Source organism: Pelecanus crispus, chromosome 2, assembly GCF_030463565.1.
Source record: "Pelecanus crispus isolate bPelCri1 chromosome 2, bPelCri1.pri, whole genome shotgun sequence".
In the NCBI taxonomy this organism is placed as follows: domain Eukaryota; kingdom Metazoa; phylum Chordata; class Aves; order Pelecaniformes; family Pelecanidae; genus Pelecanus; species Pelecanus crispus.
The window spans coordinates 129,575,579-129,602,876 of record NC_134644.1 but is presented as its reverse complement, the minus strand read 5'-3'; the positions used below and the strand labels follow the sequence as shown (position 1 = coordinate 129,602,876).

Sequence of the window (27,298 nt, the reverse complement as noted above, 5' to 3'; positions counted from 1 at the left end):
ATAAACTAACTCTTGAATCAAAAGCACAACTGAAAATACAGCTTTTCATATTTGAATTAGACACAGGCACAAAGCTTCACTCTTGTAAGGGAATATGTGTTTAATCCACACTTTTTTGCTCTGAGAAATAAAAACAGATTTTAGACCTGTGCTGGGTTTTGTCCCCAGGTTGACTTAAGGATATATTTTGCACCATTCCTTCACGATATGAGTATAGGATGAAAAACAAACTCTCAGCCAGCTTTATGAAAATGATAAAGAGGAGAGTTGGCAAATGTGCCTAAAACCATACATAGCGAGTCCTATTTTTTATTATTTTTAATGTAATTACATGTTTCAAAAGACTTTAAACTAGCAAAAATCCAAGAAATTGATTCAGTTTTCTTTTCTTGGCATTTCTTTGGTTTTCTTTGCATTCTTTGACTTTGTGCATTAATCTAATATTTCTAAGTAATTTAGTTTAATTTACTCCTCCGTTCCCCTAGCTGCTTTGACAACTGCTTTTAATGTACATTGCCTTTATGAAACAAACAAGGTATTGTTTTTACCTTTGCTTCAATTTGTTTAGTATCTTGGTTTTGGAACAAAAATTTGATTTTGCTCTTCCCATCATCTGAAGAACCTTTGAGCTGGGAAAACTTGTACCTCCAAAGTATGGCCTAGAGGAAAAAAAAAGAAACATAAAAAACCATACACAAGCAAGTCAGTGTAGTTATAATTGAAAATTGTATTATAAATAGCTGATCTCCTTCCAAAGGAATTTTTAACCCCTCTATGGTATGTAGTTAAATCAATTTAGTGTTATGTGTTCTGATGTCCCTTTGATCATATGGATGTATTATACTTTGGCAGTGTCTGATTCAGACCAATCAGACTACATTTATGAAATTTACTCTGAAACTCCTTTATCTATATTTAATCCTGATTAAACAAAATAAGAGAGGTAGTAAATTCATCATGCCCAAAACCAAAGATTTTTTTCCACTGATGATTCCCTACTCCACGTGAAGTCATAACCTGTCATAGAAGTCCTCTCTTTTTATTTCCACATTAAAAAACTCTAGTTGTATTAATATAAAGGTCATATAAAAAAAAAATCTATTTTTAAATGATAAAACAACAAAAGGAAACCCTGTCATGAGAACTTATTTTGAGTTTACTTATGAGAGCTTTAATCAGGAATTTGAGCAGGTCATTAATTCTAAGCATATCAGTGGCCTTTCAAGTAATTATATTATGAATTACATTGTGTTTTGTTGAAAAAAAAAAGATTGTTCTACAGAATAAATATGCAATTAATAAAATTTACAGCTGGCTAGAAAAAATCTTCTATTTTTTATATCTAGTGTGGCTTTATGTAGAAAAAAATACATTTCAAACTTCTTTGCTTAAAAGTGAAAAAGAGCCATTTTTTTTAATTGACATTTCAGCCTTGCTTAAAGATATCCCCCCTCAGATATTTTGAAGCACTAACATTTTTCATTGTGATTTCAGTAGTATTTCACATAACTATAAGGTCATCCTCACTTACATTGTGCTGTTATTTTGAGGGAGACATTAATTTCACATGCATCAAACACCACAGAAACTGAAGGCAAGAAGTGCTGTTCCATTTTCTTTTGTCTAAGGGTTTGTAAATGACTTCCTCTCATTGGTGTTGGATTACACTTCCATCTATGCCCTGTATCTATATCTACAAATGATTTAGTATCTACTTGAAATTAAACAGAACATGAGGGAGGTCAAATTTTTAACTGTCCTAAATCTATACAGGTCCCTTAGCTTCATGATGTATTGATCTCTTTATGTTAATGACTGGCAAAAATCCCTAACCTGCACCATGCTAAATAATATCAGCTGTGTTTGTCTTAGGAACTTGAAGAGGAAAAAAACCAAAAGAACAGTATCTTAACTGTGCACAGAACACAAAGCAAGTGCTAGAATTATTTTCCCTAAAATTCTCTTTCTATGTATTTGCCCCTTCTCTAGATAAAAACCCTTAATCTCAGCACCACATTCATTCTCTGTGTGTATGTGACAGGTGAGGTCCCATCTACCATAAACAGAGTTAAGGACATTATGTTTCAGATAAACTGGAGGAATTTGGCAACTTATGTGAAACTCTATCATATTTGCTTCAAATGCTGTCCTCCTGAGCCCACTAATGTGTGCTACGGAAAATAGAATAGCTTCCGTCATCTCTAAGTGTGTGCAATTCCTTTCGCCTTGTTTGACCAATGATGTTTTCTTATATCCTGTAAATAGTGAGTTAAAAAAAGAAACAAAACAACCCAGTATACCATTCAGGTGGCCATACTTCCTACCTACATTGCAAACTCCTTTTATTATAGACCTATGTAACTCAATAGATCTTGTCGGAAGATCTAGACCATTGCCTTTCTGCAGGAACAGCAAATCTATTTAAGCGTGTCGTTTCCTACATGAGAAATGTAAAGGGCATTGACGCTCTCTTTCTCTCACAAGAACAACAATCAAAGAAATGAGCTATCGTCTTTCTCTTCTCTGATGGTGTATGGAGAGGCCAGGAGAGAGATGCAGTAATAACAAGGACCCTTAGATGGGCAGGCAAAATCCCTGGGTACCTGGCCTTAGTCATAATCAGATTAAGTTCAAGTGAAGATGAAGTATGTACAGAACTTCAGTACTTCGGCATTTCCCATGCTGGTTTGCCACTCACTTCATTCCCTCTCAGGGGAAAGAGAACAACAGTCACACCAAACCACAGGCACGATTCAAGAACACATTTCAGTTTATGCATGACATCGGTTTTGGAGAGCCCTACTTAGCAATGGCTCTTACTTCAGCACATTGCAAAATCAGGTCTATAGCATGGAGGGGACAAAATCCTTCTTGAGACTAATCCCAACAAGACTGCACTTCTTCCATCAGGATATCAAAACAAATTCCTAGAACTGACAGTTCAACAGCATACTTCACAGGCTATCAAGCACTCTTCATCCAAAGTGTAAGGAATAAAAATGCTATTGACAATGCATGAAATGATTCCCAAATAAAAGAACTATCTATTCCTTTTGAGTGATCTTCAACAAATTGCACAGATTTTTTCCCAAAGATGTCCACATGAAGGAGGGTTATTTTTGCAAAAATAAGAGTGTGGAAATGTTGTGAGTTTAAAGTTATTAAGTCAGGAATACAAAATACTTCAAACATTCAAGCTAGTTATTCTGGCTAATTTTCTTGTTCTAGAGAATTTCTGAGTAACAGTTCCTTCATTCTGGTTTGAACTGGAATGAATACTGGTTCACTCTGATACACTCTGGATGTGTCTACACCACAATGTACCACACTACATTAGAAGTGTAACAACTAGCTTAAACTAGATGTCCAAATTCTAGATAGCTAAAATTGGGTGAATTAGTCAAGCATATACCCAGTAAGACCCATTTAATTCCTTCTCTCCTACCAAAGAAGCTGAAGTCCTGCCCTGTGTAGCCAGAACTGCACGTTTTGCATGTGTAGCAGATGTACAGGGTGATGCTGTGACCAGTAGTCAGATCTCTCTTAAAATACAGTATCTTGGTGATCCCTGGGTTACTCCTTCTTGCAGTTTCATATGTTCTGGGTGGTTTTTTTCTTTTCATTTTCATTACTGCAAAATGCATGAGCAGTGTACAGGGTCCAGACCTATCCTTTTTCAATGACTACCTCATAGTGCCAAAGTAGAAAGGAGAAGCAAGACCTGGTCACCTAAGCACCCAGTTTCACAGAGTTGTGTAGCTACAGCAGTGACATACACACAAGAGAGTTTCACATGTTGTTATCTTTCATGTTCCTATGTGCTGACTTCAGTGTCACAGTGCTCGCTGTGGTGACTGTTCTGAGTTCTAATTTTAAAGGCTTATTCTTCTGCATTAGGAATAGGCAAGCTTGGGGATACTGATCTATACCACTGTCAAAGCCAAGTGAATGATTGTTTCATGTTTTTGAACATCATAGTTCCTCAGAACCATTTGTTGAATGCTTGCCTCAGAGAGTTAACATAGGTTGATATAATTTTGTACAAATATATATATGTATAGATTGACATTTGTACTTTGTAAAACATGATTTGTACGTTGTAAAACATGTTGGTTTTTTCACAAATTGCCAAAAAACTAAATGTGTGTCATATAAAGTATTCCTAAATCAGTTTTTATGAATTATAAAACATAAGCAGAAGTGCTTACTGGTTTGAAGGTGCAGTGTTACTGAGCTCAACACTCTATAATACATTTGGATAGGGAGTCTTTTAGTTAATAAAAGCAGCCTGTTCCCTTCAAGTGCTTTCCCTGTACAATTCTCAGTAACTGTGCGTAACCTGCATCACTGAGAATATTTTACAGGACCATATACAGCATTTTTAGGAAGCAGTAAATTTTCATTTACCCTAAAATATATTTGACAGGTGGACCCAGTGGCAATTCCTTTTAAAGCACAAATTGCAACCAAATTCAAAAAGACTCTGTGGTAGATGCTGGCTTGAGCTACTTGTGAGGACCCCAAGACACTTCTCAAGTCAAGGCACACAATCATATCATGCCTTCATGGAAGACCAAATAAGAACTCAGTACGCACTATTTATTGCCTTTAAAAGGGAACTCTCAATCCATAAGTAGACAGAACTTGGGAATAACAGCAAGCAGTCCAATTTAGAAATTGGTGACCAAGGTAGTAGCATATACTGAAAATACCACCAGCTTCACAATTTGCATACATTCAGTGTGGTGATGGAAAATCTGACATAGTTAATCCATGTTTTGAGAAATGCATTGTAAGAAGACAATCTCATTGAACAAATACTGTTTGTATCATGCGTAACATTGAAAACAACCAATAAGATATAAATCTTTTTCCCAATTATTATTCACAGATAGCTTAGGCTGCTTTTTATATTTTATACCATTTAATAAAATTAACTTCAAAGAATACCAGAATGTAATGCAAACAAATAAACAATTCAGACAAGCTGACAAATTAGATTTAAGACTTCTCTTGAGATGCTATTAAATTATTGTAATAAGAAATCATCAAAAAGAGAAATCTTTTCACTGAAAATAATACAATTTTTTTTCCTTTGACATATCTGGGACCAAGATTCTCCGCCAATACTTTTTAATAAGAAACATTTTATTTATAAGTAATCATCTAGGACCCATTTGTTTTAGTCTTTGTAACCAAATTACTGCCTATTATCTTCTGCTAGTGTTATTTTGCTATAATTACACAAGGATGCTCTCTGCCTGCATATTTTTATTTATAGATGGGACATAAATGCAATACATAAATGGCACATGGAAGAAAAGCTATTGATTTCAGTACCTGTAATACTTTGTTGATGTTCCCCACAGTCACACAAATTAAGAAAATCATATTGCTTCCATTCTTAGCACTAGTGCTAAATCTAGAACATATATTCTGCAAGGGACCATAGAAAATATTTTCACATTCACATCATACGTCAGTTTGCTATGTATTCCATCATTTCAGAATTCTGGACTAAACTGCATACAATTTTGATGAGATATCATCAAACTAAATCACTTCCTATCTAGATAATGCTATGAGAAAAGAGGGAATGCATCATAATTATCTTAGTTGAGTGCATCATAATTATCTTAGTTATTTTGATTCAGTGCACCCTCAGCAAGTAGGCAGACGACACCAAGCTGAGTGGTGCGGTTGACACACCAGGAGGACGAGATGTTATCCAGAGGGACCTGGACAAGCTAGAGAGGTGGGACTGTGTGAACCTCATGAGGTTCAACAAGGCCAAGTGCGAGGTCCTGCACCTGGGATGGGGCAACCCCCAATATCAATACAGGCTGGGGGTTGAAGGGATTGAGAGCAGCCCTGCGGAGAAGGACTTGGTGGTACTGGTAGGTGAAAAGCTGGACATGAGCCAACAATGTGCACTTGCAGCCCAGAAAACCAACTGTATCCTGGGCTGCATCAAAAGAAGCGTGGCCAGCAGGTCGAGGGAGGTGATTCTGCCCCTCTGCTCTGCTCTGGTGAGACCCCACCTGGAGTACTGCGTCCAGCTCTGGGGCCCTCAGCACAAGAAGGACATGGACCTGTTGGAGCGGGTCCAGAAGAGGGCCACCAAAATGATCCGAGGGCTGGAACACCTCTCCTACGAGGCCAGGCTGAGAGAGTTGGGGTTGTTCAGCCTGGAGAAGAGAAGGCTGCGAGGAGACCTTATTGCAACCTTCCAGGACTTAAAGGGTGCCTATAGGAAGGATGGGGAGAATCTTTTTAGCAAGGCCTGTTGTGACAGGACAAGGAATAATGGATTTAAACTAAAGAAGAATAGAGTTAGACTAGACATAAGGAAGAAATTGTTTACAGTGAGGGTGGTGAAGCACTGGAACATCTTGCCCAGAGAGGTGGTGGAGGCCCCATCCCTGGCAACATTCAAGGTCAGGCTGGACGGGGCTCTGAGCAACCTGATCTGGTTAAAGCTGTCCCTGCTCACTGCAGGGGGGTTGGGCTAGATGACCTCTAAAGGTCCCTTCCAACCCAAAGCATTCTATGATTCTGTGATTCTATGATTAGCTTAGGGTATGATCAGGAGCGCTGGTTAGGGGTTTTGCTTTGGTTCATGTCAAGGAGCTTGATTTACCTTAAACAGAGACTGGATTACCAAACACACACAGGATAAATAGGTGTCTCTGCATTTTTATTTACCATACTCTAAGGGATACACACAGAAATATGAGTGTCTGACTAGTCCATGGCTCTGTGATAGCTATATGATTTAGCAAGGATATACAGGGCATTTTGCATTGGCACTAGGAAAGAAAAGCTGTATTTTGTCAACATGAGAGTCTCCAACCAGAACAGAATTAATTTGTGTCCAATGCTTCAGTGATGAACTACCTTCAGTTTGTTATTAAACAGTCTTGCTTCTTCTATATTGGATTATGCACTGTGGACCAATTCTGTTCTTGCAAAAAGACCATTTACACTTAATGAACTTGTGAAATAGTGTTTGCACCACATACTGCAATGGCATCACTTCACCTGCCAGTGCACATCACCAAATACAGGTTTTTACTATACTTTCCATTGACATGAATCATACAGGTTTTATTATGTAATAGCAAAAGAAGTTTGGCCTTCAGTAGGATGCTTGCAAAAAACCTGAATGAGTCTACCAGTCTTTTATAATGATTAGATAGCTACCTCTCAGACCACCTGTAAATGGTGGAGTAAATAAATATAAACCATCTTTATTAAGGAAAGGATGTCAGAGGTCACTTTTCAAATATTGGTTTCAGCAAATCCCTTTGTTGTCTTTTCCATCTCATCTTCAAAAAGCTGTAGCTGTACTTTACCAACACTGACTCTTTTTTTCTTGATAGTCTGACTTCTTAAATCATTCTTCTGTTTAGCTTTTAAAGGCAATTTTTATACTATATATATTACAGAATTATGCTAAATTTCAGAGGACACCTTTCAAGCTAATGTTCTTTGTTCATCTGACTAAAATAAGTCCTATAAGTCAAACTAAATCAAGAGTAGATGACTTGTAGGTCCTTATTTTCAAGAATAAAAGTAATTGGGTCTTCAGGCACCTGGGATACACCTTAATTTGGCTGTTTGTCTCATACCTAATTGAGAAAGATTGCATTCTTGCAAAGTGACACTTTGTCCATACTGATATCAGCAGTAGGGAACTGAGTAGGATTAAGATCTTGTTCATGCTCAGTTCTACTGTGTTACCAATCTCTGGAGAGTGTGTTACTACAAAAGAATTATGGTCCAAGGCAATTTCCTTTGTCAGCTGCTGTGGCTTTATAACTGTAAAAGGAAAGACAGGGGAGGACACAGAGGATAAAGAACAAAAATGAGGCAAAGGAAAAAAGCAAGAAAGTCAGCCCTAACAAAATAACTGTTCTTGTCCATTACTGAAGTTACATCAAATGTTAAAAGACTGCAGTTTATTTGCTTAGTACTGATGGATGACCTACCAACCTTTGTTTGTTTCTAGCCACAGTACATAAGATCCTACGAACCATGCTTGCTGGCTTATGTTAAAGTTACAGAAGCTATTTGTTCAGCATTTCAATTTCTAAACATGGAATAAATAATTGTTCACAAGAGTTACATTATTAAATCTCCACCTTGAAGTCAGCCTGGTTTCCTTCTGCCTTCTCTATTACTGAACTTTGGATATCAAGGGTTTTTTACATGCTGTTTTATTTCAGTGTACCGTATATGTATGAAGAGACAGACCTTAAGGTATCTACCTCTAGAAAACACTGAGTTTGCTCCTAAAGAAATTAAGAGAAATTCTGTTTTGTGTTATTTAGTAGCCTTTTGGTATAAAAAACAAATTAAAGGTATTTGCTACTTATTGTTTACAGTGTATTCTCTTTTTTGATGAAGCGTGCAAAGTGTCTGCGAGAGAACAGATGACAGGTAGATTGAGCTTTGTTGATATGCACCTCATGAGCTGTTATGGAGCCTTTTGTTACTTTGTTCTAGCATCACCATATAATTCAGCATCACTTTAATTTATTTTCAGTCTTATAAGGGATGATTTTTTTCTCTTCTGACAAATATATATTTTTGACTGCTGCTTTAGTGAGCAGTAAATGTGATGGAGTACAGACATAGCACTTTCCACGGGTAGGTATATTGCAATGTACACTCACACAAACACATACATATATTATTCATACAAGCTATGATGCAAATATGCACATTAGAGAAAATTTTAATGAATATTTCAGTATAAACAGAAACATATATAACATACATATGTCTATGTATATACACACATACACTTGAAAAGTAGAAATTTTTTTTTGTTATAAGCATGTTAAAAATAAGTTATTGAATGCCACTTGGGTAACTAGTTTTATACATTGGATGACTTTCAGAATAGTAGTTAGATGAACTTCTGTACATGTCTTGTTATGCTTTTTAATCTATCAGTCTCCATCCTTAATTCTTAAGATGGCTACACTGGCTGCAAAACCTTATTTATAAATGCTTGTCATAATATTTGTGTATGTCCATACCTAACATAAATCGTCCACAAAAGAGTTATATTTGCTCATTAAAACATTTATGTCTATATGCTGGCTAATGTTAGACAAATGTAGGACCTGAATTGATGTGCTGTAATTGTGCAGCACTTGGGAGAAATGTTTTCCTCAGTAGACATTAATATGTAATGCTGCAAAAATGACCTAGGGTAAAATTTGGTTTATAACTTCTAACACCTGCAACAGAACTTTTTGCACCTTTTTAGAATTTTCATAATTTAAAAGAAGAACATTTAGCAACTAAAACATCTCGAAAGAAAATTTATGTCTGGAGTAGATGCTGTATACTAAGACACCTTGTAGTGCAAGGAGTAACTAAACAGAATCTGGAAAACTTGATTAGACAGCCAAGAGAAAGGAGAATATCTAAATGGTATTCACAAAGATAAATTAAATTCATTTTTAGTAGAATATCAGCAAGGCAGAAAGAGGGAAGTTCAGTAAGAGGATGTTATTCAACATCTCTATTTCAAACAATGCAAATGAAATTGCATTAAAGCTGGTGGACTTTTTTTTGAAGTCCCCAGTGGAAGAGATGCTGTGGGGACACTCACTAATGACCAGATTTAAACTTACATGTATGCCAACACAGGAGGCAGGTGGCCTTTTCACCCCAGGTATATCACTACTGCAAATGAAGGACTACATAGTAGAAATTAATCATAGTCAAACATTTGCCAGTGTCTGCTTGGCCTGTATGTCACAATACTCTTCAAACTATACATCGTTAATAAGAAAAAAAAGATGACATCTTGCACTGGAGCTTTGGGTCTAGAGAGTGCTACAGAAGAACAAGAACACAAATATACATGTTACTACTTTTTAATGTGCAGGGAGAAAAATTCTTTTGTGTTCGTAATTATATTTGCTAGTTTACAAACTGTTTAGTTGAATTACGAAATTATTTTCTGAAATGTTGGAAGAATCTGATTTAACTAGGCAGTCTTAAAAACTGTTCATTGTCTTTTCAGAAAATCACAATGGTTTGTTATAAAACAACAGCAAATGCTCCAAATGATAAACTGCTGTTGGCTCTATGAGCTATCAGTCAGAAAATGAGTAACAGAAAGCAGGGGATATGCCACAGAAATGGCTATGATTTATGCCAGTGCTGTTATAATCACATCACAGTACAGATTTGTTCTGAATAGCTCAGTTTAAGACTTTGTGTACTCATATTTATCATAGTTCTGTGCAGACATAGAAACATTGTTTTTATCAAACTATGATGTGTACGACTTGAAATACATTTAGCACAGATGACAGTTTTTAACCACTAATTTTGACTTACATAGTTAAGTATTATATAAAGATTAAATGACAGTAAACATGGAAACAAGCCACACAGGGTTGTACGCTTTTGTCTGGAAACCATAAGCATAATGAGAGTCATTACCCTCTATAAACTCGTTCATGGGCATTGGTAGTGAGTTTGGGTTTTAGAACATTTGTGAAATTTTGACTGCAATTTGTTAGGTATATTGGGAAAAAAACCTATTAACGTGAAATATAAGAGGGAAAAACAATTTAAATATTGTTTCATTGCTTAAATAACTTGAATATTGGAATAGCTGAACAACTGTTAAAAACATGAGTGGAAGAACTTGGCTTCACTTCAATTTATTAGTGATTATTCACTATTCAAAATAGTTCACAGTCAATTCAATAGCGATTAAGAAAGAGAACTTAAAATACCATGAGCACAGTGTTAAGTATAAAATACAAATTGCCTGAAGATTTACTGACGACCCCGATGCATCAAAACATAAGACAGGACTTCTCAGGTGTCCTCAGATACTACTACTTGAGCTTGGTGTTCTGGGTAACATGAAAATGTCATAAATAAATAATAAACAAAAATATTTAATGATATTCATTAGATCTGTCCTCCAAGTACTTGTCCAAGACCCCCTGTGAATTCATTAAAAGATTTTGCATGTGCAGTATTATTCTGGGAGAAGTGAGAGATGGACTGAATGAATTATCTGACATTGAACTCCGAAGTCTATAGAATATGGCTTCAAGTTAAGCTTTACCCAAAAAAGGGTGGTTGAATTTGGTATGAGTAGTGGCAAAATAATAAAATTTAACGTGTACAAGGAAGACATGGACCTCTTAGAGCGGGTCCAGAGGAGGACCACAAAATGATCAGAGGGTTGGAACACCTCTCCTGTGAAGAAAGGCTGAGAGAGAGTTGACGTTCTTCAGCTTGGAGAAGAGAAGGCTCTGGGGAGACCTTATTGCAGCCTTTCAAAACTTAAAGAGGGCTTATAAGAAAGATGGAGAAAGACTTTTTACCAAGGCCTACAGTGACAGGACATGGGGCAATGTTTTTAAACTAAAAGAGGGTAGGTTTAAATAGGACACAGGGAGGAAATTTTTTATGAGGGTGGTGAGACACTGGAACAGGTTGCTCCAAGAAGTTGTGGATGTCCTATCATTGGAAGTGGAAAGATAATAGTTTGTACTGATTTTTCAAATACTGATTGTAAAAATTCATACAATTTATAAATAATTAGACGTAAATATATTTTTCATGAACAGTATGACATTGTAAATATCATTTTTGTCTTTAATACTGTTTGTTAATTCATGTGACAGTTGCTAGGACTTTTGTACAGTCTTAATACACAAATGTATATGTAAATATTAATAAGATATGGATAATTTAATTTAAGTTTTATTCATGTTTTCCTTGTCCTGCAAACTGTTTTCCATTTTTCATTGTTTTCTCAGATCTTTCTTGGAAAATAAATTTTGAACTCCTGCTTCATATGAACTCCTTCATTAGGTGGAGAAATAACACTTTTAGCTTATGTGACTAAACACTTCTAGTTTATGTTTTGGCTTATGTGAGTATAGCAATATTGTTGAAGAACATTACCAGCATAGACACAACCTACACCTGTTATCATCATAATGAAGATATCTGAATAAATTTTTGGCTGTGAGAATTGCAACCTTTATCTTTCCATAAAATGATGGAGAGTAGGTAATGGTTTTCCCATTTAGGTACTCATTAAAATGTGGTTGATGCACTTAGGGCAGATTTGAGGCAAGTTTTCATCCTATGTCTTGTTTGACAATTTCAACTGTAGCAGTCACATGGTAACAGATTATGTTGCATTTTACAGTATTGTTTCTCTTCTCTTCCGATGCAATTGTATTAGAGCCACCCTTATCTTCTCACACTGCCTAATGCCAGATTACCTAACAAAACAGTACATCCTCTTTTTTATCCATGATGTTATACTTTATTCTAACATACAAAGTAATTAAGGTGCAACACTGCATGTAGGTTTCTGAGGATACTAACTGCATTCTGCTTACAACACTGGAAGTTTTAAGGTAACACAATCTGCTTCAAATAATATGTAGAGAAGTTAAAAATAATATTTTTACCTCCTTTATATGTAAATATTTTCTATGTAGAATCTTTTTTGTGAATTTTATGCGGAAGTTTACTTATGCTTACACAATTTATTTAAGTGACTACATATCAGAAGCTTGAAAAAGTTTTTTAAGGAATCTTTTGACAACAAATACTGTTCTATCTGATTAGAAAACCTGGAGAGTTTCTCATTTGATTGGCTTATGTACAACTTCCATTCAAGTCACAAAAAATGTGCATCTGTATTTGTGTGTACAAAACCTTAACTTTGAAGGGAGCTGCAGAGTCTTTGTTGGTTTTGTTAGACTTTTTTTTTATTTCTAGATGATGTGCTTTTTAATTGGTAACAGAAGAATACAGTGAATTTTGGGGCACTAAAAGAATTGCATTATATGTTCTGTGAAACATTTGTGAGATTCTCGTGGTTTAGCCCCAGACAGCAACTAAGCACCACGCAGCCGCTCACTCACTCCCCCTACCCTGATGGGATGGGGGAGAGAATTGGAGAAGTAAGAGTGAGAAACACTCCTGGGTTGAGATAAGAACAGTTTAATAATTGAAATAAAGTAAAATAGTAATGCTAATAGTAACAGTATAATAATGATAATAATAATAACAATATACAAAGCAAGTGATGCACAATGCAATTGCTCACCACCCGCCGACCGATACCCAGACAGTTCCCGAGCAGCGATCGCTGCTCCCTGGCCACCCCCCCCCCAGTTTCTATACTGAGCATGACGTCATACGGTATGGAATAGCCCTTTGGCCAGTTTGGATCAACTCTTCTGGCTGTGCCCCCTCCCAGTTTCTTGTGCGCCTGGCAGAGCATGGGAAGCTGCAAAGTCCTTGACTAGCATAAGCAGTACTTAGCAATGACTAAAAACATCAGCGTGTTATCAACATTCTTCTCCTACTAAATCCAAACCACAGCACTGTGCCTGCTACTAGGAAGGAAATTAACTCTATCCCAGCCGAAACCAGGACAGAGATGAATGAAGGAGTTTTCCCAAAGACTGGTGAACAGTGACAGGAAGACCTGCAAGACAGTATGACTAGCATATGTGACACATAGCTCTTAATGACACTCACCAGAAGAACATTCTCCAAGAAGCTTTTGTGTATTGCTTATAGAACTAAAATATTTGTGATTCTTGTGGGTTTTATGTTTTAAAGGCTCCATTTTGGGAGGTCTTGACTTGTAAGTAAGAAAAAAAAAAGGTCTAGAGGTCTTCTTATTATGTCTATAATGAATTTAATAGTCTCAGTTATTGCTATCCATTCATTTTCCTGAATTTCCAGTGTAGAGGTTCTCCATGCATACTATGGCTCTCCATGCATACCTAATGGCTTAGTATGTGGCATGTCTCTTGTATGCATACTATCTAATAGATCAGGCATTTTTAACACAGTGCGTTTATCTTAAACTGTACTCTCTGCTTGCCTGTCTTTCTGTATCAAAGAAAAATGAAACAAACCCTGAAACCTTCAGGATTCTCCACGTACTGACTCCTGACCTTTACCAGCATAGTCCCTCCTTCCATTCAAGAAAATAAAACTCACTTTCAAAAGAAAAATCAGCAAGCATCAAGGCAAAATTGATTTTATCACTTTAAAATGAAAACACAGAAAGTGCAAGAAATACAGAGAAAACAAGTAGAAAAGGTGGAAGGGAAACTAGGAGATAAGTGTAGCACTGACAAATGGGAAAGAGTATTTCTTCAGGGGGAATTGCTTCTGCCACAGCCTGCAGCTCATGGATGGTGTCAGGAGCTTTGAGGACCAGAGTGACACAGTAGGGGATTGGTGATAGTTTTGACAGATCAGCAGGAGCCCCCTGCTCTTCCTTGCAGCCTGTATGTAAGTGTTGTGAACAAGCGGTACCAACTGAGAGATTTCTAAGGCTGGTCTGGGTCAGATAAATGTTTTGTGGGCTGCTACCCCCTGCAAGGCTGGCAAGAGAGAAGGAGCAGGAGCAGCACAATGTGTCAGTTGCAGATGATGCAAAATGTACTACACTTTCTCTAGTTACAACTACAGTTTATTCACTTAAAAAAAAAAAAAAAGTCTTTCTTCCAGTTCATGAGGAAGTCTACACTTGTCCGTTCTGTCCACACAATGCCTATGAAGCCTTTCCTTTCCTGAAGGAAATCCCTTCACACATCCGCTACCTTTGCATACTTTGATGAAACCTCTTTCAGATTCTGTAAATGTGTCCTCTTTCATCAGTATTTAGACCCGCAAGATCCCCAGACACTCAGTTAATGCTTGGCTTAAAATTTCAGAACTTTTTGGATGTTGAAGCTAGATGCCACCCCAGAAGGAACAGGTTCATTCCATTGTTTCACGGCTTTACAGATGAAGGGAAGAGGAAAAACAGTAAAATTGCCTCATACTTTTGCAATGCTTTATGGGCCTTCTCAATCTTGGGAGACCTGGAAGATGGAAAATTCCTTCTTGTCTTTCTTCTATTTGTCATCCAGTCATCAAAGCTTCAGTCCAGTGGTCTTGCATTGTGGATCTTCTGCTACTTGATTGTGCAGTGTGGTTTTAGTTTGAGTAGGTTCCCAACCTACCCAGTCAGGACTTCTCTGGCTTGAAATGGAAGCTAGATGCTAATTTTTTGCTGCACTTATTTTAGTGTTATGAGTTTATAATGTATTTTTAGTACTACTTATGTGAATTGGTAGGGAACATGGAGCATCAGGAAAATGAGAGAAGAGCTGAATGCAAATCTGGCAATGCTAACAATTGCCTTAGTGCTTCAGTAGTCAATTTTAATACTTTAAATATTTCTCTGTTCTTTGCTATGGAAGAAAAAAAAATTAAAAATCTATTTGTGAGGTCAAAGAAGAATCTGGTCGGTAAGTAATATTGTTCACCAAGATGGCATCTCCAGAAATTTCATACAACTCAAAAGGCACAATGACTTATTTGAGAAAGCAAGACAGTGAAGTTATATCTCAACTACTAGAGCTTTTTTCTATATCTGGAAATCTGCTGTACATGTTCTAAGGACATACCGAAAGGGTACCACACCCTTCAAAAGGGCATTTTCAGCAATTGCTGGTGGCAATGCTGCAGCATCTCAAAGGCAAACAGGTATTGAAGAAAGTGGACCTTGGAAAAAATATTTCACATTCTCCCACAAGAGCAGTGTCAAGTAGTAGCAATAAAGCCTGGTTACATTTTAGTACTTGTTAGCAATTAGTTCAAATGCAAACATACAAACATACGTAGACTCTTGATGATTTTACTGGGATTTGGACCTGCATGAATATAATCTGGAAATTGATGCCATATTATTCAATAGCAAACAATTTCATCAGCTGTACTGAGCTTTTTTAAGCCTGTCAGGAAAAGCATGAGACACACAGACCATGGCTGATTTCTCTTTTTACAGACACCTGAAAAAAATATCTAAAACATAAAATGAGAATTGCTGTAATAACACACACTCCTACCCATGAAGCAGGAGAAGAGAAAGGCAGGTTCTTTTTGAAGCTCACAGATCAGCTTGAAACCAAGAAGATCATTTCCTCTCAAAACCAAGGATGCACCAGAGACAGAAATATCAAACTGAATCAGTCTGGGCTTTCATGTGAAATTAAAGAATGAAGACTTACTGCTTGTTTCAGATTGATATTGCTATTGACTTTTCAATAACAAGCACATAACAGAATACAACTTCTCACATCGTTGAGAAATCACCCCCAAGTTTAAACTAAAGCACAAGAGATTTGACAAGAGATCATATGCTGCGATAGCAAAAAGAAGTACATTTTAAGGATGTACTACTTATCCCAAAGTATAAGAAAAAATGAGGAATAAAAATAATGTGATGGAAACAAGTCTTAGAACTTTACCTTTGTGGCAGCATCAAAACAGACAAAGCCCATGCTAAAGTCAATGGTAAGTCCCATAAGATGACTCTCCAAAACACAGGCATATGTCTTGCACTGCAAAAGAAAAATCAGAGAAGGTAGGTACCACAGAACACATTTTTTCAAATTCTTTCTAGGACCAGTATTTCTGTGTCTTTATTCTAATGTTTATATATCTCAAAATTATTATAAGAAATATCATTTGCATGTAAATAGGTCAATTTATTGCCAGTGTATTTCAAACCAAATGATTTACATCAGTGATGAAGTTTTCTAAGTATTGTAAAAGTTACTTTACTTCTATTAGGGGAAAAAAAAAAAATCAGAATCAGAATTGCCTCAGTGGTTTACCAATGACAACTGCTAAAAGGGAAGTTTCATTACTTTCAAACTCCTTTATTTGCTTTGGGACCCGGTAACTTCCTCTAACATTAAGATATTCCTTTTAGCTTTTTAAGAAAAAATAAATGCATTTGTAAAATATCTCTTTGGTATGCTGTTTATTGTGGTTTTGTGTTGTCCTAAATCTCAGTGAAAAATGTAGTATTTCATACCACATACAAATTGACATAACCATATGAAATATCTCTTTTGCTTCAGCTAGTGGACCAATATATCTCAAAAGTTTCTACGAGAAACCTTGAAATCATGAAAGACTTTCTCATTCTATGATTTTTATATCTATGCATCTGTTTATTTCCATAACATCACACTTCAATACATACTGTGAGACATCTATTAGTGTAATTTTCAGGTTCAAAACTATTGCTGTGCCTGAAGGCTGGCTTCAGGTACAAAATAACGAACTTGTATTTTTCATCACAAAATATATTAAAAAAATTAAAACATTTCCAAATCTGATGTAAATTCTTTAAAGAAATCATTCTTATTTTATAGAAATTTTATTCTCCAAATTACATGAAATATAGTTATATTCTTCAAATGTTGCTGTAGCCACTAAATATATGAAATGAGAACAAAGACTTCCATGATCTATAATGTGTCAAAGAACCAGAATATAAATTGTAAACATGGGGACAATGTAAGTTACTAAATTATCAGTGTTACAAAAGCATGTATTATTATTTTGGATTATCAAGGGTAAATCACATGCCTTTACTGATATATTCTTTGGGTGGGCTCTTTGGATTCTAAATGGTCTTCCTCAGAATACAAGAAGCTGAAAGGCTCATTAGCAGCTTCTAAGAGTTGAAATAGGTATTATAATGGAAGAAAATTGTAATGTTCATAGCTGTATAGATCCTTTTGTTATTTTAAATTTGACTTTCTTACACTGCAATATAGATTTATTTTCTGAAACTGAAATATTTGAGTGAATTGCTTTCATTGATCAAATCAGGTCTCAACTACATGCAAACAGTTGTTGGTTAATCTTTGTGCACACACCTTGGAGCTCTAGAATCCAGGCTTCAAACACAGTGATATCCATCACTGAAGCTGAAGGAAAGTCTCTGCTAGTTATCAGTGGGGCACAAGTGCAGTGTTTAAGCCAGTCTGTAGACAAAGCATGGCCATCTATAGCTCAGAAGTAAAAACAGTCCGTGGTACGTGCCCTACAAGATGATTATGCATTATTGCTGAGTAACAGTAAATCACGTTAGTGTGATCCACCAAAGGTGTTCAAAAGCTATAACTGTCCGTCAGTAAATGAAAGGTTTCCTACTGCTGCTGTTGAGGTGGAAAGCAGTGATTGGTCTATTCTTGTAGCTTCCAACACTTAAAGAACTTTATGTACTTCATTACATGTATAAAACCTGAATTCATACAGTATAGAGGTGCACTTGGTCATTATAACTATTAATGTATACACACACAAAATTTTTACTTACAAAAGCTATGATTTAGCTCTGTGGAGTTGCAGTCATATGGTATTTATATTAACAAATAAAAGTGGCTTTTTTTTGGAGCGGCTACACCATAAAACTGCTATGAATATGTAAACTTTAATCGTAAATCAGTGTTCTTAGAAAAGAAGAGGATATTGCCTTTGGCAACTTCTCATTAGTAGAAGAAAAGAGTGTAAAGCAATATATTTCACAGTAACTTACTACTTAACGAATTCACATATGCAAAAATGTTCAGGTTTTGCATGCAAAGCAAAAAATGTACAGTTTTGTAGAATTATCTTGCTAACTTCCTACAAGATGTAAACTACATTTTTATTTGTAGACCTCCAAGATATCTAGAAAAGATATAGAGTCTTTACTGAGAATTAAAATTTGGCAAGGAGACAGTATATCGGATCTCAAATATGTACTGCTGTATAAATCATCTGACCTCCCACCTCAACACCAGAGGTCAACCTACAATGCGCATTACAGCACCATGCTGAGCTGGCACAGCTACCTCTGCTTAGGTACAGCACTGTGCCTGGGCTAATTAGCCTCACTGAGAAGTTAAGATTGATGAGAAACAGGACATAATAGTCTTGGTTCAATGCTGCACCGAAAAAGCAACCTGCTTCCCAGACTGAAGGTTCTTTCTACAAAAGGCCGTGCACAGTTTATGAAGAAATATCACCTAGTTCAGCTGATGGTTAATGGTAGGAAGAAACTGCATTGTAAGGTGCAGACCACCAGTAGTAGCTGGTTCTTTACTTATTCTTTACTTATACATAAGACCAGTCTATGCCCTCGGACCATGTATTCCATGATGTTCAAAACAATTCAGAGAAGCAAAAATGTGAGAATAAGAAAAGGATCTCTGGGCGGCATGATTTTAGTTTCTTTGGGGAAGAATGTTGCTTGTTTTATGCACGTGTTGTATGCACTTGCACATGATTCTGGTCACAGGTCTGAGAAGGAATGTGAACTTTCAGACACTTGTTAACTCTGTTATCATTTTGCTCGTCTTTATTTTCTTTAAATTGTCTTTTAATTCAGAGAACTGAAGAAAACAAAATGCAGAAATTCTTCCCAGCAGCCTTGATAATTTAAAATTTCTTATACATTTAACAAACACTTTAAATCATTAAAAGTGACTATTAATAATATATACTGTGGATGTTTGGCTTTGGTTGCTGATTTCTCACATAGACCTCATGAAAACTTTATGAGAACTGAATCATCCTCCTCCCAAAAGAAGCAGAAGATATTTCATCACTTACTTCAGCAGGGGCTGAAGGAGACAACCCAAAGTTGTTCCTTAAGTTCTACTCCCTCTATATACACAGTTTAAATTATGGAAAGAATGATATGTTGTAAACCTATCTCTGAGGCTAAGGGAAACCATACTATAAGTCAAAATTTACTTCTGACTTTCAAACTCAGATTCAAGTTCAATGGAGGCAAATATTAAAGTAACGTAACACAAAGCAGCTTACACAATAGCCTTATATTAGGGAACAAATAACTACAATACAAACCAGAAGGACAGCTAGAAAAAAATTCATGATAGAAGTGGTGAAAATTTTAGCATAAAGTAGCAGGAACACAAAGGGAACCTGACACTCACATATAATTCACATCATTATGCAAGCTGTAGTAGTCTCAGATTCTTCATATGACAATGCTGTGAGATAATAAGGAAAAAGGATCTCCATTTCAACTATAATTTTTTTCTTTTAATAAGCAATTATGAAAATGGATTAGCATCTCTTACTACTCTGAAGAAAACTAACTAAAAAGTGACTGTAACTCACCACAATGGCACCACTACAATATTGTACAGCATATTATTCCTAAAGTATTATCAGTTTGACTACCTCTCCTCTAATATATTTCTTTCCTAATAAAAAACCTGCATAATTTTTGTTTCTGATACACCTCTGGCAGAAGCTATTAATTACGCTTAAACAGAATTTATTACATATTTATAGTGAGGTGTTTTTAAAATATTTTAATTTGTGATGTAATCTTTAAAATTACATCAGAATAGGTCACTGATTAACCTCTCATGGATGTTAATGCCAATTTATACTCGTTGAGTAACTCTGTTATTATTTGTATGATTATGGAACAGTACACAACACATTTGAATAATTTTAAATGGTGATTTTAAACTGCAGTTATATTTTCAAAATTATATGATTTCATTGGAAGACAAACCTGCACACAGCTGGATTATCATTCACATGAAATATGAATATTCATATGTATATGATTTCATACAACACAATTTTAGTAAAAATGTACATTTGATACCTCAATTTTGAACCTGTCACCATTTTTTCTCACAGAGCAATGAAATAACTCATTGGAGACAAATTACGCCACTACTTAGCCGAATCAGATTTTATCTGAATCTGCAAATTGGTGGATGAAAACAGCAACGGATTGCTGAAAGAAAAATGAGGAGGCCAAGACCAGTTATATTAAAAATTAATATTCTATTTTTTTTCCAAACTGAGATATAGAAAGGCAAGAAAATAAAGGAAAAAAGGCAAAATCATAACTGTGAGTTCCACAATAATAATCTATCATGAGAAGCCTGTTTGTCCACTTTCACAATTTTGCTATAATCAATCAGTCCCAGGAAATCATTACTTTGAGTTCATAATTGCTACTCTGAACATCAGTAGCATGAAAAGAAAGGTGGAAAGGTTAAGATTAATCTGAAGTTAAGATTATTAGGGAAATTCTTTTGGGGAAACATGGGAGCAATTTTGACTAAATGTAATTCTAAAACCCCGGAGAAAAAATCTAAACTAGGAATGCTACAGTATGAATCAATATTAGAGAAGAACAAATATGAAGTGGCTTCTAGGCTAAAAGTTAGTGAAGAAAATTGCCATATATTCTTTTACTGATGGCACAGTAGTGCTCCTACAAACAATGTTGCAGTCAGTTATATGAGAAAGACAAAGCATCTCAAATATTTAGTACCAGAGGATACATATATTGTTGCAACTTTTATACAGAAAAACTACACTTATATTTTTCAGCACAACAATCAGAGTTCAAAAGGTAAGAATAGCTCCTGTAAAAGGTAGCAGAGTGCATGAATTTACAGATAAAACTTGAACCTTCTTCAACTCCTTCTCCAGGTAATATGCATTAAAACTGACAGCAGTGTAGTTTTTGCAAAATGGATCATCGTTAGTATATACTAATTCAGTCCATCTGCATGCGTTGGCTTATATGTCAGAAGAGGGCTAATATATAACTAACAATTTGTCTAAATAAAAAACTGTCAGTGCTTTCATTCCCAGAAGGATGCAGAAAATGAGTGCAGGGAAAGTGAGCATTAGCCAATACTTGCACAGGCTAATATGCTTATATGTCTTTTGTAGGTGTGTATAGAGAATAACTTATGGCAACATCAACTAAAGCTGTTCCAACCACATGTATTTTTTGTGATTAGAACATCAATATAACAACTAGGATTAGGTGAATTATAATTGTGGTGGGTAATTCTTTTCTCCTATTTTAAATCAAAAAACCATGACCTTTTGGTCATGTGAGAAAAGCAGAGCTATCTTTAAACACCCTGATATGTAATTTTGCTGTAAAAGTTTGCTAGTAATCTCTACCTGAATGTCATCCATCTCTGCTCTGTCATCTGACAATTGAGTAAATACACAAGAAACAAGAAATGTGCGAAAAGAGAATAATGTATCTGAAGTACAGTTTCGTTCTTGCTTGCATCCACTAAGTACTCTCACTCAGTGTACTCCCATTCGTGATTATTACAAGGACTATTTAATCCCTGCAAGGTTGTCTTATGTTATTCAATAATAGTAGCATGTAAGACAGTATGTTAGAATATCTCAACAGCTGGTTTTGTCCCTGATCTATAGATTGTTTTTCCTCTTCTGTCCATGAACTTTAGTTAACAAACATGTATCACCTAGTCATAATAACCCAAAGATTGTATTTGAGATGATCTCTTCTGAATGTTAGATTGCAAGCTGTTTGGGAGCACCAAAAGGGGTTTTATGCAATTACATACATAAAACAATAATAATTTGAGAGCTGCAGGAGATCGGAGAATTTCTTAAATTGCATCATTATTTCATATAGACCTAATTTGTTAATGTACCAAAAGGTTATCAGCAAGGCAGTTGTTCTCACCTGTATCCTTTCAACTTCTAAAAAAGTTGCTGTTTGGAAGGCTTTTTCCCATAGCGTTAGGTCAGATTCTAGTTCCACAGAAAAGTAAAGATCTTCGCCAGATTCAGACTGGACACTGAAGCAATGTTTCCGCCGGTCCAGTAGATCACTGTCCTGATGAAAACCTGAAGTTATATAATCTGGCATACATCAATTAATATTTTTAATTGCAAATATCTATGCCTCAAACCTAGCATTTTAAAATGGCATTTTTAATGGTATAACACTGTAGTAACTACTGATAGCTGAGGAACTGATAATTAGGGTTTTGGTCTAAAAATTGACTTTTCAATTAATTTTAAACAGGACACCTATATTCAGAAAGGTACAGAACATATCTGCATAACTTCCAATATTTTAACAAATCACTCCTCAAAAATGTTACCAGCTATACACTTTTAAATTAGATAAATTCTATAAAAGGTGTCAACTTTCTATTCACATGAGAAGAACACAAATATCAGCTTCTGTGACCTATTTGACTCACCCACCCTACTCTGGAAGGCTGGCCAAAGGAAGCAAGAGATTTATTTAAGCAGTATGAAAAGTCCATCTGTCCTGTTTTCCCTACAGAGGCTAGACAAAACAAGTTCGTATTTCTGGTAAGCTACAAAATCCAACATAAAATCTGTATATAGCTGCATACTGCCAGTAGAGACTATAGTGGCTGCCAGTGGCTAGGATGCTGCCTTTGGACTTGGAGGAGGAAGTTACTTTTGTTTTACTTTCAACAAAACACCACACAATGGATATCAGGTTAAAAGTATGTAATATTTAATGATTTCTAGCATTTGTAATTGGCACTAAATCAAAGAATAACCAAGTTAATCAGGAAATCCATCACTAAAATATTTTTCAATTTTTATTTTTTTTTTTAATACAGGATGCTTTATGCTAAAATCCTAGCATGCTATTTGTCCTTGTGAAAAATACACTTGCATTAATTTTGTCCCTACTATGGCAAAGCAGTTGTCACAAGCCACAAGCTCACTAGCTGTCCTTGCAAATACATCTGGAAATTTGGGTATATATAGCTTCGGTACAATTTCCACAGTGCTACCCCATAGCACAGGGCACAGTTGAGATCAGTAAAGGAGCACACAGGACAGTATTGCCTTCTGGTTCTACACAACTTAAATAGACCAAGGGGACCGTAACCAGCTGATACAAGCTGGAAGAGCACCTTGCATTTTTCAGACCAGCTCTCTCTGGGGCATAGAAACAGGAACCTAAAGCTGACTGAGAATGGATAAATATAAAACAGAAATCTGTATGAAACTATTACTCTCAGGCAGGTAAGTAGGCAACGGTAGAGTTAGCGCTATTCTCCTCTTTCTTTTCATTCAGTAAACATGTAACAGAACTGCTCAAGAAGGACAGTACAGCATGCATTTATGAATCTTCCTGGTTCAAAAGTGCTTTAGAGTTTCTAGAAGAATCAGCTACGGAGGCTACATACCCTCTCTCTGCAATCACCATGACAAAAATGAGTTGCTGAGATTTTAAAATGACCGGTCACTGTGGAACAATCTCCTTCCTTACTTCCATCAAGTCCTAAGCTTAGTAGCATTAAGTCATGGATGGAAAAATCAGAATGAACATAGGCTGCTAGATCTTAAAAACAGCATTTCCAAAAAATTAATATTCTCACAGATTTTTTTCCAAATGTTCAGATGGCTGTGCAGTTGAACTAGTTAGATGTAGCTAAATAATAGCCTATGTCCTATGACAAATACTTTTGTCTGTTTTTTTTTTTTTCTTTCCACTCAGGTCCTTCTGCTAAAACTGAAATGTCAATTCTGCTCATAATATGTTTTGACCAGCATTCAAAAAAAAGGTCATAATGTCGAGGTTGTTGTTAATGACACCTACGGTCTATTGCATGCTCAGACTCAAAGTGCACAGAGCAGCAGCACTGTGACAAATGTTTCATCTTGTGGATATGTGCAGCAACATAAAACATATTGTCTATCACCTGACTTTACAAACCCCATCAATAGGAACTGGATGACTAAAAGCACTGGCTAACCCTCTCTCCTCCAGGGAAGAAAAGCTACTTTGTACAGTACAACAGCACTTCTTGTCTAACAGGTCTTGAGCAGGCTCTTAAACTCATTCCACTCCCAGAGCTACACCTGACTGAATATGGTCCATAACCAAATGGATGTATTCAGCATGAAGTCTGACAAAACTTGTGTGTGAGGTACACGTCTTTCCCAGGGAAGGTTTTAGTTCTTCATAGCTACAACCTGAGAAGAAACTAAAAATATTTTCAACTCATCTTCACCTATTCTTGACAATAGTCAGTAGAGAATAATTAATTATTACTAATGCAAATTCTTAAATCTTATTTGAAACAAGACTATAGCACTATGTGGGATCACAGGAGTCACTGTCATTAAAGCAATAGAAGTAATAGCCCCTGTTTTTAAATGGGAGGAAATTTAGTGCAGTGCTTGGTTCCAGAATGCATATCTCTGTTTAGCTGGGCACAATTAAGGTCTGATGCTTTTAAATTATATTGTTAGACTCTCCCATTCTTACAGGTTTTTTTCCTATTGAGAAGAATATGCTGGCTATGAAAAAGGGAGGAGTTCTTGTGTAGACTGTGAAAAATGAAAAGCTAAAAGTTTTACTGAGATTGATCTCTGATAAAATGTGTTTGAAAAATACAAAAATCTCAGAAAAGTCTCTGAAGTGACTAAATGAAAGTTTGTGTACTTTATTATCAACATTGCTAGCAATAATGGTACTAGATTTTATTAAGCATTACATCAAACCTAGAGGATGAAAAGAGAAAGAAGAGCTAAATGGGATCTACAATATTAATCCATGTTTTTGCTATTTATATATGAAAATGAGAGCATTCTTTGATTTAGAAAAGATCAAATCAATACTAGGTAGCATTTCCCCTCAGGGGTTTACATACAAAAATTTTAGAATATTTCAACTACTACATCATATTATGACAAACAACACATGTAATGTACTCATTTATTATTGGAATTTACATTTTGTGAAGTTCTTATTTGGAATGAAAACAAAATTCAACATTTCCACAGAAATAATAATTTTCTACAGAATAATAATTTCATTTTTTGACTAGTTCTAATGTATGTACTTGTCTATGGTTAAGTCCATGGTAAGAGAAGTTCAAGTCAAATATACTTAAATGTTGTACTTCAGTTTTTAAAAAATTGCTGACATACATATGAGGTATTTCTTTCCTTCTTAGTGGTATTTCATTCTACTTGTTAAAATAATTTGGTGCAGGGTTCCCTTTAGTACTGCTCTGTTCCTTTTTGCTACAAGATCTTTCTTTAGTTTTTCATTTGTTCTCAGGCATTTAAAAAGTGAAATCTGTATTCCAAATTTATAGATCTAACCATATTTCCATTTGTACAATGAAAAACTGCAGGAAACAATGTGTAGCTAAAGCTAAAAGATAGCTATCCAAATGTCCTTGTAAAGGTAGGAATTTAAAGCAAAATTTTTTCTTAGGAATCCAACTGAGAATTGTCCAAAAATCTCTACAAATTTAAGATAAACCTGTCAGGAGTCTCAAAACCAGGTCTGGATTAAGCAGGAATCTTCATTAATTAACTTTTACCAAATGGTTATTTCAGCTAAAATATAAAATGTCATCCTACCCATTTAAGAATCTGCTATGACCCTGTATTCTTATAATCACTTACTAGTCAATGATGGACACGAGCCAATTTCGTGTTGATTTTTTAAGAACTCTTTCATACTGTTAATGATTAGCTGTAGCATTTGCCCCTGATGTTCTCAATGTGAATTAATACAGATTCTCTGAAGAGGAACAGTCACAACACTTGTAGCTAATTCCCTACTGGAAGGAAAGTAGTCCCGCTGAAGGATGGGCTGTGAGGAAAGTCCTTGGCTTACACCCAGCTTCAGGGCAATCCAGCATCTTTGCTGACAGGACGGTATGACTCCTACTTGCCTAATTAATAATGATGTCCATGTTAAGCAAGAGTAATGAATTTGTCTAAGGAACCAAGCATGGCACATCAGGCAGGTCCTATCAAATTAAGGCAGAATGCTTCTTTATCACTAAGCAGTGACATCGCCTTCTCTTCTGCAGAGGTAATCTTTTCTCTTTTGAAAGACTGTCCTCTCCAGAAGCTGCACGGGTCCTTTTTGATTACTTGTATCTTTTCATTTTATGTATGATGAATGCATTAAATACTCATATTTTGGCTGTTGTTTAAATCTTCTAAGATGCAAGAGACCCTCAACTTTTGCTATAGTCAGTGAGAGTTGAGTTGTTCTATTCTGCAAAGGTCTGTGCAATAGAAAACAAAGCTAGGTCTACCAGTTTCATGCTCATAGCATGATTTTTACCCAGGAGGTGCTTGGGAACTCTCTGGAAGTCTGGTTTACCTGTAAAGTTTTATGTAATATACAGAGTAATTTGGCGATGGAACTGTAAATATTAGTGACACTGCTGAGCAGTTTTTGACATGAACAACAATTCATGTAAGATGTTCAAAACCATCCTAGTCAGAGTTGTATACCTAAACGGACAAAACAGACCGTGACTTCTGAGATAATTTTATTTCAGCTGTTAAAATTTGGTAAATATTCCTGTTTGTGATATTATTTATAATAATTCTTAATAACACACAGATCAGAAAACAAACAAAACCTGTTTTCTTTGTTGACTAGTTTAGACAGTCCTGCAAAAAGAAATCTGTCCTATCATAACCAAGATTCAAACCTAGCACCTAAATTCTCTGAAGACAAAAAGCATTCTCCCATCAATTCAAGAGTAGCTCCGAGGCAACTGTAAAAACTAATCACATGATGCCTTTACACTTGCTGGCATCAGTGCCTTGATTATTTTACTGTTTG

The 27,298-nt window shown here is 35.7% G+C and overlaps 1 protein-coding gene across 1 annotated transcript in view; it reads right to left on the bottom strand.

Annotated features, from left to right (window-relative positions):
- SNTG1 (syntrophin gamma 1) overlaps window positions 1–27,298 on the bottom strand; it is a 155,227-nt gene that overhangs the window by 7,654 nt on the left and 120,275 nt on the right. Inside the window, exons 14-16 of the mRNA XM_075705063.1 lie at window positions 22,382–22,534; window positions 16,332–16,424; window positions 549–659 (exon numbers count right to left, since the gene is read on the bottom strand). Of these exons, the coding sequence (XP_075561178.1) occupies window positions 549–659; window positions 16,332–16,424; window positions 22,382–22,534 (357 nt within the window). The remainder of the gene's footprint in view (window positions 1–548; window positions 660–16,331; window positions 16,425–22,381; window positions 22,535–27,298) is intronic.